We start from the raw sequence: 21,393 nt of genomic DNA, 5'->3' as shown, positions 1-21,393 counted from the left end.
GGAGGAGAGGTGGTGGGCTTAGGAGAGAAAGTGGCGGGCTGAAGAGAGGGCTGAAGCTGAAAGGTGGTTGGCAGCGTGATGAGAGGAGGCAGGATTCAATGCTGAGGCTGCTGGAGGATCAAACTAATTCGCTCCAGCATATGGTTGAGCTGCAGGAAAGGCAGCTGGAGCACAGACCACCGCTACAGCCCCTGTGTAACCAACCGCCCTCCTCCCCAAGTTCCATAGCCTCCTCACCCAGACGCCCAAGAATGTGGGGGGGCCCCTCCGGCCACCCAGCCACTCCACCCCAGAGGATTGCCCAAGCAACAGAAGGCTGGCATTCAATACGTTTTAAAGTGCCATGTGGCCTTGTCCTTCCCTCCTCCACCACCCCTCCCAGGTTACCTTGGCAACTTCCCCCTATCTGTGTGATGAATTAATAAAGAATGCATGAATGTGAAGCAACAATGACTTTATTGCCTCTGCAAGTGGTCATCGAAGGGAGGAGGGGTGGGTGGTTAGCTTACAGGGAAGTAGAGTGAACCAAGGGGCGGGGGATTTCATCAAGGAGAAACAAACAGAACTTCCACACCATAGCCTGGCCAGTCATGAAACTGGTTTTCAAAGTTTCTCTGATGTACACCGCGCCCTCCTGTGCTCTTCTAACTGCCCTGGCGTCTGGCTGCACGTAACCAGCGGCCAGGCGATTTGCCTCAACCTCCCACCCCACCAAAAACATCTCCCCTTACTCTCACAGATATTGTGGAGCGCACAGCAAGCAGTAATAACAGTGGGAATATTGGTTTCACTGAGGTCTAACCGAGTCAGTAAACTGCACCAGCACGCTTTTAAATGTCCAAATGCACATTCTACCACCATTCTGCACTTGCTCAGCCTGTAGTTGAACAGCTCCTGACTACTCTCCAGGCTGCCTATGTATGGCTTCATGAGCCATGGCATTAAGGGGTAGGCTGGGTCCCCAAGGATAACTATAGGCATTTCAACATCCCCAATGGTTATTTTCTGGTCTGGGAAGAAAGTCCCTTCCTGCTGCTTTTGAAACAGACCAGAGTTCCTGAAGATGTGAGCATCATGTCCCTTTCTCGGCCATCCCACGCTGATGTTGGTGAAACGTCCCTTGTGATCCACGAGTGCTTGCAGCACTATTGAAAAGTACCCCTTGCGGTTTATGTACTCGCCGGCTTGGTGCTCCAATGCCAAGATAGGGATATGGGTTCCATCTATGGCCCCAGCACAGTTAGGGAATCCCATTGCAGCAAAGCCATCCACTATGACCTGCACATTTCCCAGGGTCACTACCCTTGATATCAGCAGATCTTTGATTGCGTTGGCTACTTGCGTCACAGCAGCCCCCACAGTAGATTTGCCCACTCCAAATTGATTCCTGACTGACCGGTAGCTGTCTGGCACTGCAAGCTTCCACAGGGCTATTGCCACTCGCTTCTCAACTGTGAGGGCTCCTCTCATCTTGGTATTCATGTGCTTCAGGGCAGTTGAAAGCAAGTCATAAAGTTCCATGAAAGTTCCCTTATGCATGTGAAAGTTTCGCAGCCACTGAAAATTGTCCCAGACCTACAACACTATGCAGTCCTACCAGTCTGTGCTCGTTTCCTGGGCCCAGAATTGGCGTTCCACCACATGAACCTGCCCCCTTAGCACCATGATGCCCGCATTGCCAGGGCCTGTGCTTTGAGAGAAGTCTGTGTCCATATCCTCATCACTCTCGTCACCGCGCTGACATTGCCTACTCACCTGGTTTCACTTTGCCAGGTTCTGGTGCTGCATATACTGGATATGGATAATGCGCGTGGTGTTTAATGTGCTCCTAATTGCCAAAGTGATCTGAGCGGGCTCCATGCTTGCCGTGGTATGGCGTCTGAACAGAAAAAAGGCGCAGAACGATTGTCTGCCGTTGCTCTGATGGAAGGAGGGGCGACTGACGACATGGCTTACAGGGTTGGCTTACAGGGAATTAAAATCAACAAAGGGGGTGGCTTTACATCAAGGAGAAACAAAAACAAATGTCATAGAGAATGGCCCCCTCAAGGATTGAAATCAAAAGCTTGGGTTTAGCAGGCCAATGCTCAACCCACTAAGCTATCCCTCCCTCTGGTATTTCAGGCAGGACTGAATCTCCATTAAAGTTTTCAAGGTGCCCCTGACAGACCTCACCAAAACGATTGTCGGCCGTTGATTTCATGGAGGGAGGGAGGGAAGGAGGGGGAAGCAAATGAATACAAAACAAATCTGGTCTATTTCTTGTTTTGATCCACTCCATCTATCTTTTACATCTTTGGCTGGCAGCAGACAGTGCAGTAGGACTGCAAGTCATCCACATCTCCTCGCTGCTTGGCAGAAGATGGTACAATAGGACTGCCTGCAGGACTAAAGAGAATGACCTGGTCGAGTCACTCCTAATTTAGTCCCTGCGCCCATGTTTGCCCAGGCGCTCCTGACCGACCTTACCGAGGCGGCCAGGAGCATCTCGGACATGATGAGGATGATTTTCAGGCCTATTGCACCGTCTGCTGCCACAAGGCAATGGATTGCTGCTGCTGTGTAGCAATTCAGTACCGCATCTGCCAGCACCCAGGAGACATATGTTGACAGTGAGTTGAGCGGGCTCCATGCTTGCCGTGGTATGGCGTCTGCATAGTTAACTCAGGAAAAAAGGCGCGAAACAATTGTCTGCTGTTGCTTTCACAGAGGGAGGGAGGGCCTGATGACATGTACCCAGAACCACCTGCGACAATGTTTTTTGCCCAATCAGGCATTAGGATCTCAACCCAGAATTCCAATGGGCAGCGGAGATTGCGGGAACTGTGGGATAGCTACCCACAGTGCAACACTCCGGAAGTAGACACTAGCCTCGGTACTGTGGAAGCACTCCACTGAGTTAATGCACTTAGAGCATTTTGTGTGGGGACACACACACACAATCGACTATATAAAAACGATTTCTAAAAAACCGACTTCTATAAATTCGACCTAATTTCGTAGTGTAGACATACCCATACATGGGGATATTTATAGCAGAATTATACCACTGAAGTTATACCAGTATAAGTCCACGTGTAAACATCTTATTCTGGAACAAGAGTGTCTTTATGACACTTAGCAACATAATCGAAACTGGAAAAGGGTACTCTTCATGTATGGACACACTTATTCTGCAAGAAAAATGCCTTTTTCTGATTTAGCTTATGTTGCAAAGCATCATATAGACCCTAGTCTTCCAGAATAAAGGTTCCACTATATCAGTATAACTATAGTAGTATAATTATACTGGTAAAGTTCTGCCAGTAAATTTCCCTATAAAGATAAGTCCTTACATTGATTTGGGAAAATCACTGCCCTTCCCTGAACTGGAACTGTGAGTCACCACCCCCTCTTCTCCTTCCTTTCCCTGTAAAACTAACCTATCTAACCCAAGTGTTTGATGATAGAAACTCATTACAGATTCCTACAGTTTTCTTGCAAAGACTAGCTAAGCCTTTCTCCTTTTAGTGATGGCATAAATTCCTCACTCTGGCAATTGCCCCTCCACACTCCCAACCTTCTTTTCCTAAAATCTTTAAAAGGGAAATTCAACCTTCACTCAGATAGCTCCTGTTAGCACCACTTGGGTTACAATAATTATGGTTGGAAAACTAAAAGTTCTTAGATAAACACAAGCTTAGCCACTTTCCACACTGATTGTGCCTCACAAGTTTTAATTGCTCTTGGTTTTTCTGTCTCTCTCCTTTTAAAGGAAAAAAAAATTCATGGAAACTGTAAGGAAATAAAATCCAGAGGAGCCTACATAAAGATCTGGAATCTGGATATTTTCCATCGTTTCCACATCAGGCTGAATGGGATGACACAGCTGGTACACTTGGATTCGCAGATCAATACATGGAAGATTCTGTTCCTGTTCCTTTGAGGTTTGGCTAGATAGGCTGGTTCCCTTAGAACATTTGTGTTGCTTGAGAGGGACCCTTGGAAAATCTATAGCCCATTGCCTGCTGCCAAGGGTACTCCTCCCATCAATGCTCTTCCCCTCACAGGCGAAGCTGAACCCCAGCTCAACTCCCTCCCTAGCTTAGAAAGCCTGTATTAGGAGTTAATAGCCAGTGCTCATCAGATTCCATTGTCTCTTGTGAGTGAGAGAGAGCACTCCCCTGTCAGTGTAAAGCTGTTGAACTAGAAGAACTCGAATATGTGGATCACAAGTATGAGAATTGTAAACAGAAGTGAGAGGCATTTGGAGATGCTCTAAGATACATGGGTAAGTGAAGTAGGAGCACTGGGACATCTCAGTCATTAAGGGAAAAGCCCCATGACTCCAGAGTTTGGTTCATTTCCTTCCCATTGGGACAGCTTGACCCCCTCCCATCCATTTGTTCAGGAAACTCAAGCCACAATGCTTAATGTTCAGTTTAGTTCATTTTCATGTCCAGCTTCCCCAAAATAACACACACAACTCCTTCCCCAGCCTCATCATCCCGACTGGTTTTCCTCTTTCCAGGGGCAATATGAATTGGTAGCTGGGAGATGTGCATGCGTGTGTGAGAGACAGATAGAAGGAGAAAAAAGAAAGGAAACTCCCTACCTGTAGAACCAGCAGCATCTGAACAATGGAAGCTGGGAGCTTTGTTTGGACGAGAGGAAGAATCTCTTCCAACTTCACCTTTAATAAGACCAAGTCTCTGAAGCCGAGCAGGGCAATCTGGCGGATAGTCAATTCCTGACCCTGAAAAAATACAGTTTGGAAATGTGTGTGTGCATATCGCGTGCGCGCACACGCACACAAAGCCACTCTTGCAAATTATTGTTGTGTGCTGTTATGGTAGAGCACCCATCAGCTGCTCAGCCTCATGATTCCTTGTACTGTTGAGTGGCCTATCTAGAAAGCACCTTTCCTGCCTCATTTCTAATCTATGAGTGACAGACCTCCTGAAGCCCATGACTGGCGACAGTCATGCAAAGAATGAGCCATGATCTCAGCAGAAAATGACAAAACCCAAACCACTATCTTGGTTGTCATTAGGATTAGCAGTCTGAAGCCCAGAACTGGTACAGCCCCTGTTGTGTTGCTGGTCAGACTTGAGGCACATTGGCTATGCTGGGAGGCAATGAATTTGTATAGCATGCACCTAAACTATACCTGCTTCTAGTCTGTGTCAGACCCGACATTGAACACCAACATTTAGCGTTGGAAATTGCAAACGAAAATACAATTTAATTAATTATTATTATTAATTTACTATTCACTTTGGGCCAGAGCCAGGCCCTGTCCAATTCTTTCCACTGACAGTGAGGAAAGCAACAGCTTTGGCTTTCCAATGTGACCGGGTTAAAGGAGGATTTTGTTTTCATTTTCAACATTAATGATAAGGCACCTGTAAAGGTTTAACGGATGAAAATGTTGAAATATTTCACAGCATATTTAAACACAACTGAACTCAGTCCAACATTCCAGCATCACAGTAACCTAGTGCTATGCCTAACACACTCAACACAGTCTACTATACCATTAAACTAACTGCAGCTAAGATTTCACTGCTCTAACTATCTTCCCATCCCTCTCCAATGCTTTCCAGTGTGGAGTCTCTCCCCCTCTCTCTTGAGGGAATTAAACTCTGCCCTATATTCTGCTTCAGGATCCATAACACACACACAGACACACACACAAGCAAATCTCTGATTGGAGGGAATGAACACCAGTTAACCATAAATTTAGAATGGGGTTAATGTTGCAATTAACTGCTAAATCAATATGCAAATAACTTAAGACCTATTGGCCTGGCCATTATATGAGTGTTTTGCTCTCTTAAGACATCACAATGTTTGTTTGAGAATGCCAGGTGTAAAAAGGAGCTGCACAAAGCTGTGAAATGTATCTCAGCAATAACATGACACTTTTTTTCCATTTACTCCTATCGTCCAATTTAATCCAACTAATTTACTATCTCAGTTAAAAACAACATCCCATAGAAAACAGAAAGATTTGATCTAATTTTTCTTCCCAAGCCCAGCAGAGCAGTCACTCAATAACTCAGTGAGAGCAGTGTGACTTGTATAAACTGTTTGCATGTAGTTGGCAATTTAGGGGACTGGATGTCTTAGAGTCATACCTAGGTCACAGTTCAAACGTAGCTGAAGTTGTTAGTAACCAGAAGTCACTTCCATTTGATGGAGGTTCAGTAGCTTATGGTTGAAGGGCTCAGTTACATTCCAAGTGGACACTTGTGCCCATCACAAAAGCCACAATGACACCCTTAATGGCATTTGCAGTAAAAAAGTCACAGGCTGAATGGGTCCGAAGACTGACAGAACCCTCTCACCCAAAGACATGATTCCTCCAGAACAGAATTATCTTTGGTGAGGGAAATTTGCAGTGCCACATGTGTAGATAAATACAATTTATATAGGTTGGGAGTGTGGAGGGGCAATTGCCAGAGTGAGGAATTTATGCCATCACTAAAAGGAGAAAGGCTTAGCTGGTCTTTGCAAGAAAACTGCAGGGAGAGGAAGCTGTTCTTGTTATTAAGGCACTGGACTCAGAGTCCAGTGATCTGGATTCAGTCCGCAGATCTACCACCAATTCCCTGTGTGATTGTGGCAAGTCACTTAGACACTCTGTGCCTCAGCTCTTCATCTGTAAAATGAGAATAGTACTTCCCTAACTCAAAAGGAAGTTGCAAAGATATCTTTATGAGGTACTGTGATACTACTGAATGTATGCCTTAGGAAAGTGTAAACATAAATAAAATACAAAGAATCTCGATTTCCTTCATAATTTTTACTTTAAAAAGTCACAAAGTTCTGCAGTAACTTTTGTTCAGTTTCTCATTATTGAGACACCATATAGCAGCAAAGAGATTTTCTCTGGAGCCATTAGTGGAAAAGGGTGTCACCACTAAATAACACGGTATCACTTTTTCTATAGCCAGGACAGCTATTAAAATACAAGGAGAGCAGAAACAACTCCCAATAAAATAGACAGAAAGATTATTCTCCTCGAGGAGTTTAGTACATTAAAAACCAGGTTTCAGCATCTCACCCTGCTAGATTACGTCACTCCATGTCTCCAGAGTATGCGCACACATAAACAAGCGCGCATACACACAGAACAAAGAGTAAAAAGACTTCTCAGTTGCACAATTTAATCTGTACCCCACCCCCCAAACACACATACCTTCTAGCATCTGCAGCAAGTACAGCCAGGAGAGAGTAAAAACAAATATATTGGAACAGTTAGCAATCATCTTTAGATAAGTTCTCTTGGCCGCTTTTAGGAAATGCCAACTTTAATAATTAGGAAAGGGCAACTTTCAAATTTCACCTGCTGACTTTCAAGCGATAAAAGGAAAAACCAAATGTATCTAGAGTCTGGTTCTTCAGGAGCAGAGACAGGCCAAAAGGGAAGACCTAACATTTCTAAGAATTTCATTCTATAGAAAAGATGTGTTTTTGGTGCCTTTTCAGACCCCTCCTTCCCCCGCCTTCCTCATGACTGGCGAGACATTATAAACATTCTCATTTATCAATAGCTCATCAACAATTAAGACTGCTGGTGCTGGAAATCCTGACCAAAACTATTATTATTTGTATTATCGTAGCACCTAGGAGCCCTAAGTCATGAGCCAGGACCCTATAGCACTAGGCACTGTACAAAGAGAACAAAAAGACAGTCCCTGCCCCCAAAAGATTTACAGTCGAAGCAAATTAAAGATGTATAATACAGATTTAAAATCAAACCTCCTTCAGGAATGTTACACTTGGCTGCTTAGCCTTGTAAACGGGACTTGGAGAGAAACCAGAGTGATGTCACTTATCTACGCAGGTACTGTACATATATGGCCACTCATCACATAAGCATCTGAGACCCAGGGAGACAGTTTCAAATGCACAAATGACAGTTAAAATCTTCCGATTAAAATCAGTGGGAATTAGAAATCTTTCATATTTGCGCCTTTACAAATTTCTCCCCTGGTCTAGACTCAGGATTTGCCCTGGTGACAGCCAGTCATTGGAATAGCTGGGCCAGTGCTATCCCCGATGCAGACAGGCAAAGCCACTACTTGCAGTGATGGAGCTAAAGCTACTGCAATGACTAAAGAACTAATGACAATGATTGGGACAAATCCTCAGTCTAAACAAGTACAGTCCTTTTGTATCAGTGCTTAAGCACTGTTTAAACTCCACCATAGACAGGCTCCTAACAGCTAGAGAGGACAGGACTAAACAGGATTCAAAACATTTTGCTCTCCCTTAGGTTAGCTAGTTTATCATACTAGTTCGATTTACATAGTTCACTAGGACAAACTTCACGAAGAGCCCATTTGGCCCAAACCATGGTTTGAAGTTTTTTAGCCAGCAGAGATGGAGACTTAATTGCTGCAGAAAGAGAAGGGAAGCACAAGGGTCCATTAAGCAGGTACTGTAGTTGCATTCCCTCCCCATCTCCTAGACTATATTTTAATCAGGTTTACCTGGACAGGGTAGAATATTGCCTGGAGCGTGGGAAGGGTGTCTGTGAAGAAGTGATCCCAGATTTCAGACAGGATATCAATGCGATCCTCACCTAAAAGCACAGGAATTTGGAGGGAGAAAAACCCATTAGCAATTAGGACACTACAGTCAGTTTTCAAATGTCCCAGTGTTCTGTACATTTCTAGGTGAGCATCACAAACCTGCCTCATTTAGGGTCTCCTACCCCAAAGCAGAAAAGTCTTGGCAGCTTTAGCTGAATTTTGCTTTGTATTTGTTCACAGCAAAAAAGTGAGGGGGCATAAATCTATGATCAGAAACTGCTGAGTCCCTCCCAACTCTAAGAACACAGTTCCCCATGAAATGTAAAACACCCTTTTACTTTAATTGGGCTGATGCTGCTCCTTAGGCAATAGGGTCTATTTCCACTGGCCATGTATGTTGCAATTAAAAAGCACCTAATAAACATTAAGCTGATATTCCAGTATGGTCCCACTGAGCAGCTGTGAATGAAGCAGACAGGAGAGAGCCCAGAGGCTGAAGTCAGGGAGTCAATGTTGTACAGATACCTCTTTAACCAGCTACATTACCTCTGAGATTCTCCCTCCCCAAACATAGATCTAGAAGGCACAGAACTCAGCCACCCACCCACCCGTGTGACAAGCCACAAAGCCATAATAATGAGAGTGCCTCTTCTACTGAGAGAAGTTTTAAACTTGGCAGCTCACAAGGTTCAACTGTTCCCATTGTATCCAGCCAGCCCCAACAAAAGCCCCAACTGTCACAAGTTTGGAAATTTAAAATAAATGTAGACTGAAAGTCATGGAACCCATAACTCACATGGCACGCACGTAGCTTTCATCACAAGCTGATGTATAAATGGTCATGCAATGGGTACATTTGATCATTTAGATGGAATATTTTTTTCTAATTCATGAATAAACTCAATTCACAAAGCTTCTTGTGTTTCTAAAAAAAAAGTTAGGCTGAGATTTCCAAGTTGCCTAGTGGATTTGGACACCCAGTTTCCCATCCCCGACGCCAGTGGTTCTCAACCAGGGGTCCAGGCCCACTGGGGGGGCAACGAGCAGGTTTCAGGGGGTCCGCCAAGCAGGGCTGGCATTAGACCTGCTGGGGCCAAGGGCAGAAAGCCAAAGCCCCACCACCTGAGCAACTTAGCTTTGCAGGGCCCCCTGTGCCATGGAGCACCGGGCAATTGCCTTGTTTGCTACCCCCTAATGCTGGCCCTGGCTTTTATATGCAGAAAAACAGTTGTTGTGGCTCAGGTGGGCCGTGAAGTTTTTCTAGCATGTTGGGGAGGCCTCAGAAAGAAAAAAGTTGAAAATCCCTGCGCTAGGCAGCTTTGAAATCTCAGCATTAAACTTGTGTGTAGCAGCTGTATCAGTTCCTCACAGAGGGACTTGTATTTAAGTTGCGACTCACAAGAACATTATTTATCTGTACTGAAATGTTTTCAAAATGCAGGAAAATTCCAAAGACTTTGAGTTTTCATGTTTACTACTAACTGTTTCCCCTAGCATGACTGTAGCACACCTTACTTGTGATATAAACCATCAGAAAGAGAATGTGCAACCGTAGGGCCTGATTCTGCAAGCTTTACCTCCCCAGAGTAAAGGCCCCATTGACTTCAACGGGTTACAGGATCAGGTCCTATGTCTGCTTTTTAACCCCAACTGCAAGAATACACCAAAAAAGTCATCCATCATCCACTGACAGAGCCATGCTTTATTCACACTGTCTGTAATGACAGGGGAGAGAGAAGTGGGACCCCGCTAAGCACTGAAATGGATGGAGATTAAAGATAATCTAGGTATGGCCCAACCTAACCGAATACTTTGCTTTAGTTTTCAATACGGGTATGAGGAGCGTGGGGGCTATGTCAGGGTGGCTAATGTGAACAAGGATATGAAAGTAGAAATTACCATACCAAGGTGGAAGCCATTCTCAAACAGTTTAATAGGACCAAATCGGGGGACCCAGATAATCTCCACCCAAGAATATTAAAAGAACTGGCACATGAAACTGCAAACCCAATAGCAAGAATTTTTAATGAATCTGTAAACATGCGGGTCGAACCCTATGCCTGGAGAATTACAAACATAGTATCTTTATTTAAGAATGGGGAAAAAAAAAGTGAGCTGGCAAACTACAGGCCCGTTATTTTTACCTCAATTGTTTGCAAGGTCTTAGAACAAATTTTGAAAGACAGAGTAGTTAAGGACATGAGGTAAACAGTAATTGGGATAAAATACTAAATGTTTTTACAAAAAATAAATCATGCCATACCACCTTGATCTCCTTCTTTGAGAAGATAATGGATTTTCTAGATATAGGAAATGCAGTAAAGATTTCAGTACAGTTCCACATGGGGAATTGTTAGTTAAACTGAAGAAAATGGGGATTAAAATAACAATCAAAAAGTAGGAGGAAACTGGTTTAAGCAGAGACTACAAGGTCCTGATGAAAGGTGAACTATCAGGCTGGAGGGAGGTTACTAGTAGAGTTACTCAATGATCAGTCTTGGGACCAATCTTACTTAACATTCACATTAAATGACTTTGGCACAAAAAGTAGAAATGTGCTCATAAAATCTGTGGATGACACAAAGTTGAGAGGTATTGCCAGTACAGAGGAGGACAGGACTATCATACAAGAAGATGTGGACAACCTTGAAAACTGAACTAATAGGAATGGGATGAAATTTAATACTGCAATAGTGAATTTAGGGACTACCACAAGAATTTTTGCTATAAGATGAGGATGTATCAGTTGAAAGCGAAAGAGGAGGAGAAAGACCTGGGTGTATAAGCCACCAATGTGATGCAACCATGAAAAAGACCAATGTAATCCTAGGATGCATTAGGTAAGATATTTCCAGTAGAGATAGAGAAGTGTTATTACCATTATATAAGGTAGTGGTGAGACCTCACCTGGAATACTGTATGCAGTTCTGATCTCCCATGTTTAAGAAAGATTAATTCAAACTGGAACAGATGTAGAGAAGGGCTACTAGGATGATCTGAGGAATGGAGAACTTGCTTAATGAGAGGAGACTTAAGGAGTTAGGCTTGTTTAGCCTAACAAAAAGGAGGCTGAGGGAAGATATGATTGCTCTCTATAAATAGATCAGAGGAAAACACCAGGGAGGGAGAGCAGTTACTTAAGTTAAGGGCCAATGTTGGCATAAGAACAAAGGTATATAAACTGGCCATCAATAAGTTTTAGCTTGAAACTAGACATAGGCCATGTCTACACTACCAAACTTACAGCGGCACAGCTGTACCGATGCAGCTGCACTACTGTAAGATCGCTCATGTAGCCGCCCTATGCCAATGGGAGAGAGCTCTCCTGTCGACATAATTAAACCACCTAAACGAGCAGCGGTAGCTGTGTCAGCGGGAGAAGCTCTCCTGCCAGCATAGCACTGTGCACATAAGCTCTTATGCGGCAAAATTTATGTCGCTCAGGGCAACATAAGTTTTGTTGACATAAGTGGCAGTGTAGACATGACCAAAGGGTTCTAACTATCAGAAGAGTGAAGTTTTGAATTAGCTTTCCAAGAGGAGTAGTGAGGGCAAAAAACCTAACTTTTTTCAAGTTTGATAAAAGGGATAGTATGATGAATTGCCTACAATGGCATGCGGGCCATATGTGACTGCTATTAGCAAAAAGAAAAGGAGTACTTGTGGCACCTTAGAGCCTAACAAATTTGTTAGTCTCTAAGGTGCCACAAGTACTCCTTTTCTTTTTGCAAATACGGACTAACACGGCTGCTACTCTGAAACCTGCTATTTGCAAATATCTGCAACGGCCAGAGATGGGATGCTAGACGGTGAGGGCTCTAAGTTATTACAGAGAATTCTGTCCCAGGTGTCTCTCTGGTGGGTCTTGCCCACATGCTCAGGGTCTAACAGCCATGTTTGGGGTCAGGAAGGAATTTCCTCCCAGGTCAGATTGGCAGATACCGGAGGTAGGGGTGAGGGGATGTTTGCCTCCCTGTCAGCATGGGGCACAGGTCACTTGCAGGTTTGAACTAGAGTAAACAGTAGATTCTCTATAACTTGAAGTCTTTAAATTAGGATTTGGGGACTTCAGTAACTCAGCCAAAAGTTTTGGGCCTAATATAGGAGTGGGTGGGTGAGGGTCTGTAGCCTGCGATGTGCAGGAGATCAGACTTGATGATCATAATGGTCCTTTCTGGCCTTAGTGTGTGGATAGGTTTTAGGATCCTGCTCCTACCTGTCTCAGGTCTGAGCTGTTGCAGTGTGTGGGGATGGATATAAAAGGAAAGGTAATCTTTAGGATGGGGAAGTGGTGTATTTGTGCAAGAGGTCATAAATCCTACAGAAATTTGAAGTGCTGCATTAAGAGCAAAAGTTTTGATTAAGAAAAACATGCGCTAAAAACATTGCTGCTCTCTGCAGCACGGGCATTACTTCGACCCAGAGCTGGGAAAGGAGCTCCCTTTTTGGAAGTCAAAGCTAATTGGGAAGTGGGCACACGTGGCTCTTGTTAAAGTGACCGCAAGCCAGATTCTCTGGAACAAAGCAATAAGTTCATGAAAGAATGAGGAAGAAAAAAAAAATCAATACTTGGAAATTCCATGAATCATCTGGCTCCTAACTGCATCACTGTGATCCTATAAGCACCGTGTTTACAATGCCACTTCAGACAAATGAAAGGGCAGGAAGAAGGCCCTTGTCTGTCTAGCTGGAACATCTTTCCCAAGCTATGAGCAGCCACATGCTGACACCTTTGTTTCATTTTTAACATGATGATGGATGACTCACAAACCCGCTGCCAACAAGACCTGTATGTTTTAATCTGAATCACAAATTGGGACAGTTTTACAAGGGTTTTTTTTATCTGTTTGTTTGTTTGTTTAGAGTTTTGTTAACTGGTCAGTGTTTGTTCTTTAGAAAGCTGAGGGGTTGATAACAGCAAGATAGAGACCCCTATTTAGGATACTGAGTGGAGTGCACCCTTAGGGCTAGTCTACGCTAGCAGTGCTACAGCCGCGCAGCTGCACCAATGCAGCTGAAGCTTGTCTGTTAAAGACACCCTATGCCAATGGGAGAGAATTCTCCCCTCGATATAATAAAACCACCTCCGCGAGCAGCAATGTCATCAGGAGAAGCTCTCCCGCCAACATAGTGCTGTCTAGACCAGCGTCTAGGTTGGTGTAACTTAAATCATTCGGGAAGTGGTTTATTCACATCCCTTAGCGGCGTGAGTTATACTAATATAAGTGGTCGTGTGTACAAGCCCTTAGATATAGTGTGCAGATGCCATTTCTCCCATATTCTCCTGTACAGGACTGCACCAAACAAGTGGTCAGTAAGTCAAATGGAAGGTGGCCCCTGTAAGGAGGAGGTTAGCAAATCTTGTGGCTCCTGCACACTGGGATTACCGAGCTGCTTACTGGCAACACATGGGTTGAGATATCAGCTTCAAAGAAAGCAGTGCTATGGAATCCAGCGGTGCAAGAGTATGTGCCTTAATTGGCATTTAATGACCCAGAAAAAGCGAGACAATGGGGAAGCTGGCTTGCTGATGATCAGAGACTACAAAACTGGGTCAAATGGCAATCTAGTTTTCATGAGACAGAGCTGCACAAGTCAATTAGGCAAACCTAATAAAAATGACTTATCATCAAAGATCAACTATAACAGCCGCTGTCCCACTGTTCTCCCCGACCAGACCTTCAGGTGCAACTGGAGCATGACACTGTGGGGCCATAGTCTGAATGACCACTAACTCTTCACATATGGAGAGTTTGAGTCCTGATGGGGTTTCATCCCCATCCCAGTGAAACACACACTCATTCTAGTACATTTGTTGAGGGCTTTCAACAGAACAAAGCTATGATACTAGTGGTACCAAGGTTATGGTCACAAGATCATGAGTCCAGGCCTTTCTGCACAGTTTCAAAGCATCTTAAGAAATAAGGCAAAAGCCTGTAGGGGCTTAACACTGTTTTAAAACAAGGAAGCAGGATTCATGTCAAGGATTGGCACCATTTGGAAACTGGATTTAAATTACACTGCAGAACCATGTGTGAGTCTTCATGGTGAAGAGAGAGGCTGATGGAAAAGCCTCAGTCATGCTTCTGACTCAACAAGATCCAACATCCCTCAAGTAATATACAGGCTAGAGTACAATGTAGTTCCCAGAGGAGTAGCATGGATGTGTTAAACCCGTACAGCTGTATGCTAGCCTGAACTGGGCTTAGTCAGTGCATGTGATCTCAGTTGCATATAAGGGGCCTTAGAATTTCCCGTCATATGAATCATTCGGAGATGATGGGCTTATGACAGATGCATCTCAGCTGTCCAAACATCAAAAGCTGACTCACAAGGGCCCTCCAGGACCCCATTCCAAAATGGTCTCTCTATACTTGCCTTCGCACAGCTTAACCTTCTCCTCTATAAACAGCAAGCCCTTCGCAAGGAGCTGGTTCTGCCAAGAGAGAAGAGAGAGACATGCATTTGCTTTTCCCAAGAATTAAAATGAACTGAAGACAGAGTTTTATTGCTGTTATTTGCTTGACATGCAGGTGTCTAAAGTTCAGTCAGAGCACTCTCAGCCCTAACACTGGACTTTGTCATGTTAAGAATCTCACACAGGGTATTAACCCCTACCTAGCCTACAACTATTTTTTCCAGCACAACAGGGTGCAGCAGATACATGGACCATTTCACAAAACAACTAGACTTCCAGGTGAACTAAAGGATGAGCTTGTTGTAGGCCACAAGACGGGGAGTCAGGAGAATCAGGTAGGTCTCTTCCTGAGACTGCCACAGCCTTCCCATGTGCCCTTCGAAAAAGCCATTTAGGGCAGATTTATCCAAGTATTTAGACACGTAAAGATGCAGTTAGGCACCTGATAGAATTCACAAAGGCGCCTAATCTGCTCAGGCACTTCTGTAAATCCCAGTAAGCACCTAGTTGCATCTTTAAGTGCCTAAATGCCTTTCTAAATCCACCCTTAGACTGTCTGTGGCTCAGTTTCCCCATCTGTAAAAAGGCTTAATAACACTTACCGACCTGCTACCACTGTTGTGGGAAGAAAATCAGTTATTGTGAAATGATTTGAGATTTTTGGATGGAAGAGCTAGAGACGGGTAATGTACATATTCCCATCTCAGAAAGGTTGGACCCCACCATAGGCATTGCATCAATAGGGAATGTGCCTCCTCATGGGAAATGCTGTACCATCAGAGCAAAATGGATATTCAGGGGGTAACTCTCTCTCCCACAGTGCAAAGTGTGGTATCTACCAGGTTGTTGTTTCTTTTCATTGCCATATCCCCGAGACTTGGCTACTCTGAACAGGTAATTGTGTAGGAGTCACAATCTTCGTCCCCTATTTTTCCTTTAACCAATGGGGAAGCAGTGCCAGTCTTAATGCCCAATGTACACTGTCCACACAATATTCTGTAACACAGAAGCAGCCTTTAGACCAGCAGGAGTCACAGGCCTCCATAGCACATAGCCATGCCTATGCTGCCACTTTGAATGCCTGAAAAACTGTTGCATCCATGATACTGGCAGACCAGTTGCCAGCTCATGCCAAGGTCCCAAGGCCTCAACTGAACACTGAACAATACATAGCTGGAAGCCAGTCTGACTCACCTGTGTGCTAGTATTGTTAAAACTGGTATTAGATTTATAAAACTGTGTTTAGCATTTAGACTTCATGAAATGCATGTAGCTTGCGTTATGCATTTATCTCACTATAATATCTGTATCCCATGTTATAAGATAATATGTAAGTGTTTGCACTGTAAATGAACTTTCAGAAAAGAAGCATTACCAAGTGTGAAACACTAGGTGTTATCTCCTGCCCAACAAAGGAAGGCCCACAGTCAGCAGACAAAGCATCCTGGAAATGGGAGGACAAAAGGCTTTGTTGATTGTCCCCACACACATACACCCATGAAGAGGAAAAGTGCATGACGACTCATCCCATTAGCTTGAACTCTGCTGCTTGGACTCTGAGGAGCAAGGATTACTAAACATAAGCAAAGGATCCCCAGTTCTTGGCCTGGGTAGCCCTAAAGGACATACAGAGCTTGCCCATTATAGAAGCTTCTACCATCTTTTGAAATCCAAGACTATAACTTGCATGTGTGTGTATATATGTTTATCTTCTTTAACCTTGTAAATAACTAATTTATTTTTCTTAGCTAACAAATCGTTAGTTAGTTTATTATAGGATTGGCTACAAGTGTTGTCTTTGGTAGACGATCTAAAGTGCGATTGACCTGGGGTAGGTGACAGGTCCTTTGGGACTGGGAGTAACCTGAATATTAGTGTGATTGTTGGTGTAAGAGCCATTCTGTCTGCACGCAAAAAGAAAAGGAGTACTTGTGGCACCTTAGAGACTAACAAATTTATTTGAGCATAAGCTTTCGTGAGCTACAGCTCACTTCATAAGTTTATGCTCAAATAAATTTGTTAGTCTCTAAGGTGCCACAAGTACTCCTTTTCTTTTTGCGAATGCAGACTAACACGGCTGCTACTCTGAAACCTATCTGCACGCACTAGACTTAAGAATTTATCCATGTAGGTGAGTGTGTGTGTCAGTAAAATCTGACCCCTCAATGTTGCCAAGGTCAGCAAGACCACCAAGTTCTCAGTTAGGCAAATCAGTCATTGAATTCAAAACAGCAAGAGGCTCCTTCTGCCCTGGAATCTTTAGCAATTAAAGCTTAGCACTTACATGCTACACTGATAGGTGCCCTAGAAATACCCGAGATTAAAAAGTGACCTTCTTCCCTTGGCATCTTTACTTTAGTCTGAAATCTTGGCAAAGAGCCTTTAAGAAAGAGAACAGCTCTTGTAATTTGATTTGGGGCCGTCCAATACACAATTCACCTACTAGAAGGGTTCCCCAAATATACATAAAGGGCCAAAATCTGCCTTCAAGTCAATGATGTTGCATGGAAGGCAAGTCAAGACAGAATTTGTCTCAAGGAATATACATATGATGGAGCCAGAGATGGTTAAGACATTTGGACTGAATAGCATATATGGGAGCTGTAATGTGAATGGAGTGCTGGCTATTGCTTGCTTTCTAAAACCTGTTATTTTAGATATATATAACCATATGTTATCTGACCCTGTTCAAAACAGGTTTAATTATTCCAGTACTTTACCAAAGTTTCCAACACTGGGGGAATAGGTGGCACAGAAAGGGCCAACAATGCCATCAGAGCTCAGAAATTCAAGCTGTTAAACTGGAAACCATTCTCACAATTCCAAGAGCAGCTATTCTGCAATCATAGATTTGCCAGCACATAGCTTTTTCCTGTTGGCATCCACAAACTTTTTAAGATTAACTCATTTGTGCCTCATTTGCAAGCAAATTAAGGAACTCAAATGCATAGGCCCTTAGGGCTCCATTCCCCACACACTAGCCCCTGCACATAGGAAATTTCACATCCCTGGAACAAACAAGCAGAGCTACTCAGATCAGTGTGGATCCTATGGTGTTAGGGGACTAAATAACAGCACTTTAGTCCACAGAAACAATTTATGGTTTGGGCATACATCATAGATGGCACTGTGTTTCTGCATCACACTATAGCCCTGCAAAGGTCAAAGGTTTTTGCATGATTTGGAACTGCAGTTACAATATGCTTTTTAGCAGGAAGAAAGGGAGTACTTGTGGCACCTTAGAGACTAACAAATTTATTTGAGCATAAGCTTTTGTGAGCTACAGCTCACTTCATCGGATGCATTCAGTGGAAAATACAGTGGGGAGATTTATATACACACAGAGAGAACATGAAACAATGGGTTTTATCATACACACTGTAAGGAGAGTGATCACTTAAGATGAGCCATTACCAGCAGGAGGGGGGGAGGAAGAGGAAAATCTTTTATGGTGATAATCAAGGTGGGCCATTTCCAGCAGTTACCAAGAACATCTGAGGAACAGTGGGGGGTGGGATGGGGGTGAGAAATAACATGGGGAAATACTTTTACTTTCTGTAATGACCCATCCACTCCCAGTCTCTATTCAAGCCTAAGTTAATTGTATCCAGTTTGCAAATTAATTCCAATTCAGCAGTCTCTCTTTGGAGTCTGTTTCTGAAGTTTTTTTGTTGAAGGATAGCCACTTTCACGTCTGTAATCAAGTGACCGGAGAGATTGAAGTGTTCTCCGACTGGTTTTTGAATGTTATAATTCTTGACGTCTGATTAGTTCCATTTATTCTTTTACGTAGAGACTGTCCAGTTTGACCAATGTACAATCTATCATGCATTCTTACAACTATAATACCCACCTGCTGAAGTGAAGAAACAGATTGACAGAGCCAGAAGAGTACCCAGAAGTCACCTACTACAGGACAGGCCCAACTAAGAAAATAACAGAACGCCACTAGCCATCACCTTCAGCCCCCAACTAAAACCTCTCCAACGCATCATTAAGGATCTACAACCTATCCTGAAGGACGACCCATCACTCTCACAGATCTTGGGAGACAGGCCAGTCCTTGCTTACAGACAGCCCCCCAACCTGAAGCAAATACTCACCAGCAACCACACACCACACAACAGAACCACTAAGCCAGGAACCTATCCTTGCAACAAAGCCCGTTGCCAACTCTGTCCACATATTTATTCAGGGGACACCATCATAGGGCCTAATCACATCAGCCACACTCGTTCACCTGCGTATCTACCAATGTGATATATGCCATTATGTGCCAGCAATGCCCCTCTGCCATGTACATTGGTCAAACTGGACAGTCTCTACATAAATAATAAATGGACACAAATCAGATGTCAAGAATTATAACATTCAAAAACCAGTCGGAGAACACTTCAATCTCTCCGGTCACAGGATTACAGACGTGAGAGTGACTATCCTTCAACAAAAAAACTTCAAAAACAGACTCCAAAGAGAGACTGCTGAATTGGAATTCATTTGCAAACTGGATACAATTAACTTAGGCTTGAATAGAGACTAGGAGTGGATGGGTCATTACAGAAAGTAAAACTATTTCCCCATGTTATTTCTCCCCCCATCCCACCCCCCACTGTTCCTCAGATGTTCTTGTTAACTGCAGGAAATGGCCCACCTTGATTATCACCACAAAAGGTTTTCCTCCTTCCCCCTCTCCTTCCTGCTGGTAATAGCTCATCTTAAGTGATCACTCTCCTTACAGTGTGTATGATAAAACCCATTGTTTCATGTTCTCTGTGTGTGTATATAAATCTCTCCACTGTATTTTCCACCGAATGCATCCGATGAAGTGAGCTATAGCTCACGAAAGCTTATGCTCTAATAAATTTGTTAGTCTCTAAGGTGCCACAAGTACTCCTTTTCTTTTTGCGAATACAGACTAACACGGCTGCTACTCTGAAATCTTTTTAGCGGGGTCAGATAACACAGTGCTTCGAATGCCAGCTGCAGATGTCACCCCATCTATGCTGCAGCTCTAAAGGTTGCTAACTAGAGTTAGTCAAGCATTTTCCACTAAAACCTTTTTCCAGTGGAAAACTTTGGGTTTGTGAGGACAGGTCTACACTTAAACCACTTCAGTGAAGATATTATTACACCAACAGGAAAGCCTCTCCCATCAGCATAGGTAATTCACCTCCATGAGAGGCAGCAGCTATGTCGATGAGAGAAGCCCGCCTGTCGACATAGCAATATCTACACCGAGGGCTAGGTCAGTATAAGTGCGTTGCTCAGAGGTGTGGATTTTTCAAATCCCTGAGAAATGTAGTTACGTCAATGTACATTTGTACTGTAGATCTGGCCCTACTAAACTAAGGTTTTTGCAAACAGGGTCTGCTTTCTGTGAAAAATTTCAACTTTCTGATTTTGTTTTTTTGACAAAAGTCAAACATTTCTGCAGAAAATCTCACCCCCTATTTTCCAACCTGCTCTATAGTGGAGACGAACCTTGTGTCTACAAAGCTTCAGGCTTCCTATATTGCAAATGCTGGTGAAGCTTTAATTGTCTCAAAGTTTCCCGAGGGTGAAGACAGGTCCTTTGAGAGACACATTCACTTGTTTGGGTACATCACTACAGATTTTGGATGCAGTTGTAGCCATGTTGGGCCCAGGATCTGAGAGAGACAAGGTGGGTGAGGTAATATCTTTTATTGTACCAACTTCTGTTGGTGACAAAGACACAAGCTTTCGAGTCACACAGAGCCGGGGCGCTGGAATGGGCAGGGGAAGCACAGGGCCATGGACCCATCACTTTTTTACCAACCATAAGGGCGAGCAACGGGGGGGGAGGGGCAGTGAGGAGCGAGTGGAGGCAAGGTTTTGGGGGGAAGTGGAGGCATGAAGGCGGAGCTTCCAGGGGAAGGGGTGTCAAGGGTGAGACAGGGCCACAGTTTGGGCACTGGAGGGTGGGGGGCACCGCAGCAGGGCTTCAGGGGGAAGGGAGCTTCCATTGCCCCTGCACAGAGCTATTCTATATGTCTGGGAAAGGTACTGAGAGTATCACAGCTAAATACAAGATTGAACAAATAGTTAAGCATAGGTAGTTAGCACATATTCTAAGGGACAACTCAAGATGAAGTGACACAGAAGTTGGTCCAATAAAGATATTACCTCATCCACCTCATCTATCTACAGATTTTGGATTCATTTAGCAGAACAGGTTTTTCTGTTCATTAGTCCAGAAGCTGCTTTGCTTTACTGCCAAAAGACACCAAGATTGGAAACAGATTAAATTTAAGCTTCCTCCTTGCAAGATCAAGCACTCAGCCAGATACATTTGCATTTTAAAAAAATCCAACAGTATAGTTTGCTGAGGAATGAATACACTCTAACAAACACAGAATGAAGCAGATTTGCACCAGACCTTATCTAGATTACATGTCTCATTACTGCTTTATCCCTGGTTGCTATAGGCAACAT

General features: G+C 43.7%; 1 protein-coding gene across 3 annotated transcripts in view; it reads right to left on the bottom strand.

Annotated features, from left to right (window-relative positions):
• Positions 1-21,393, bottom strand: part of PRR5L (proline rich 5 like) — a 77,630-nt gene that overhangs the window by 17,975 nt on the left and 38,262 nt on the right. For 2 of the 3 annotated variants that reach the window (XR_006282090.1, XM_038405194.2), the window contains 3 exons: positions 14,901-14,958; positions 8,481-8,572; positions 4,595-4,735 (listed from right to left, as the gene is read on the bottom strand). Coding sequence is in view for 2 of the 3 variants with exons in the window: in XM_038405194.2 (XP_038261122.1) it covers positions 4,595-4,735; positions 8,481-8,572; positions 14,901-14,958 (291 nt within the window). In the remaining variant the exon portion in view is untranslated. The remainder of the gene's footprint in view (positions 1-4,594; positions 4,736-8,480; positions 8,573-14,900; positions 14,959-21,393) is intronic. The other variant, XM_038405195.2, reaches the window with a different exon arrangement.

This window comes from Dermochelys coriacea, chromosome 6 (assembly GCF_009764565.3).
Source record: "Dermochelys coriacea isolate rDerCor1 chromosome 6, rDerCor1.pri.v4, whole genome shotgun sequence".
Classification (NCBI taxonomy): Eukaryota; Metazoa; Chordata; order Testudines; family Dermochelyidae; genus Dermochelys; species Dermochelys coriacea.
The sequence above is the reverse complement of the archived record's forward strand: the minus strand, read 5'-3'. Positions and strand labels throughout refer to the sequence as shown.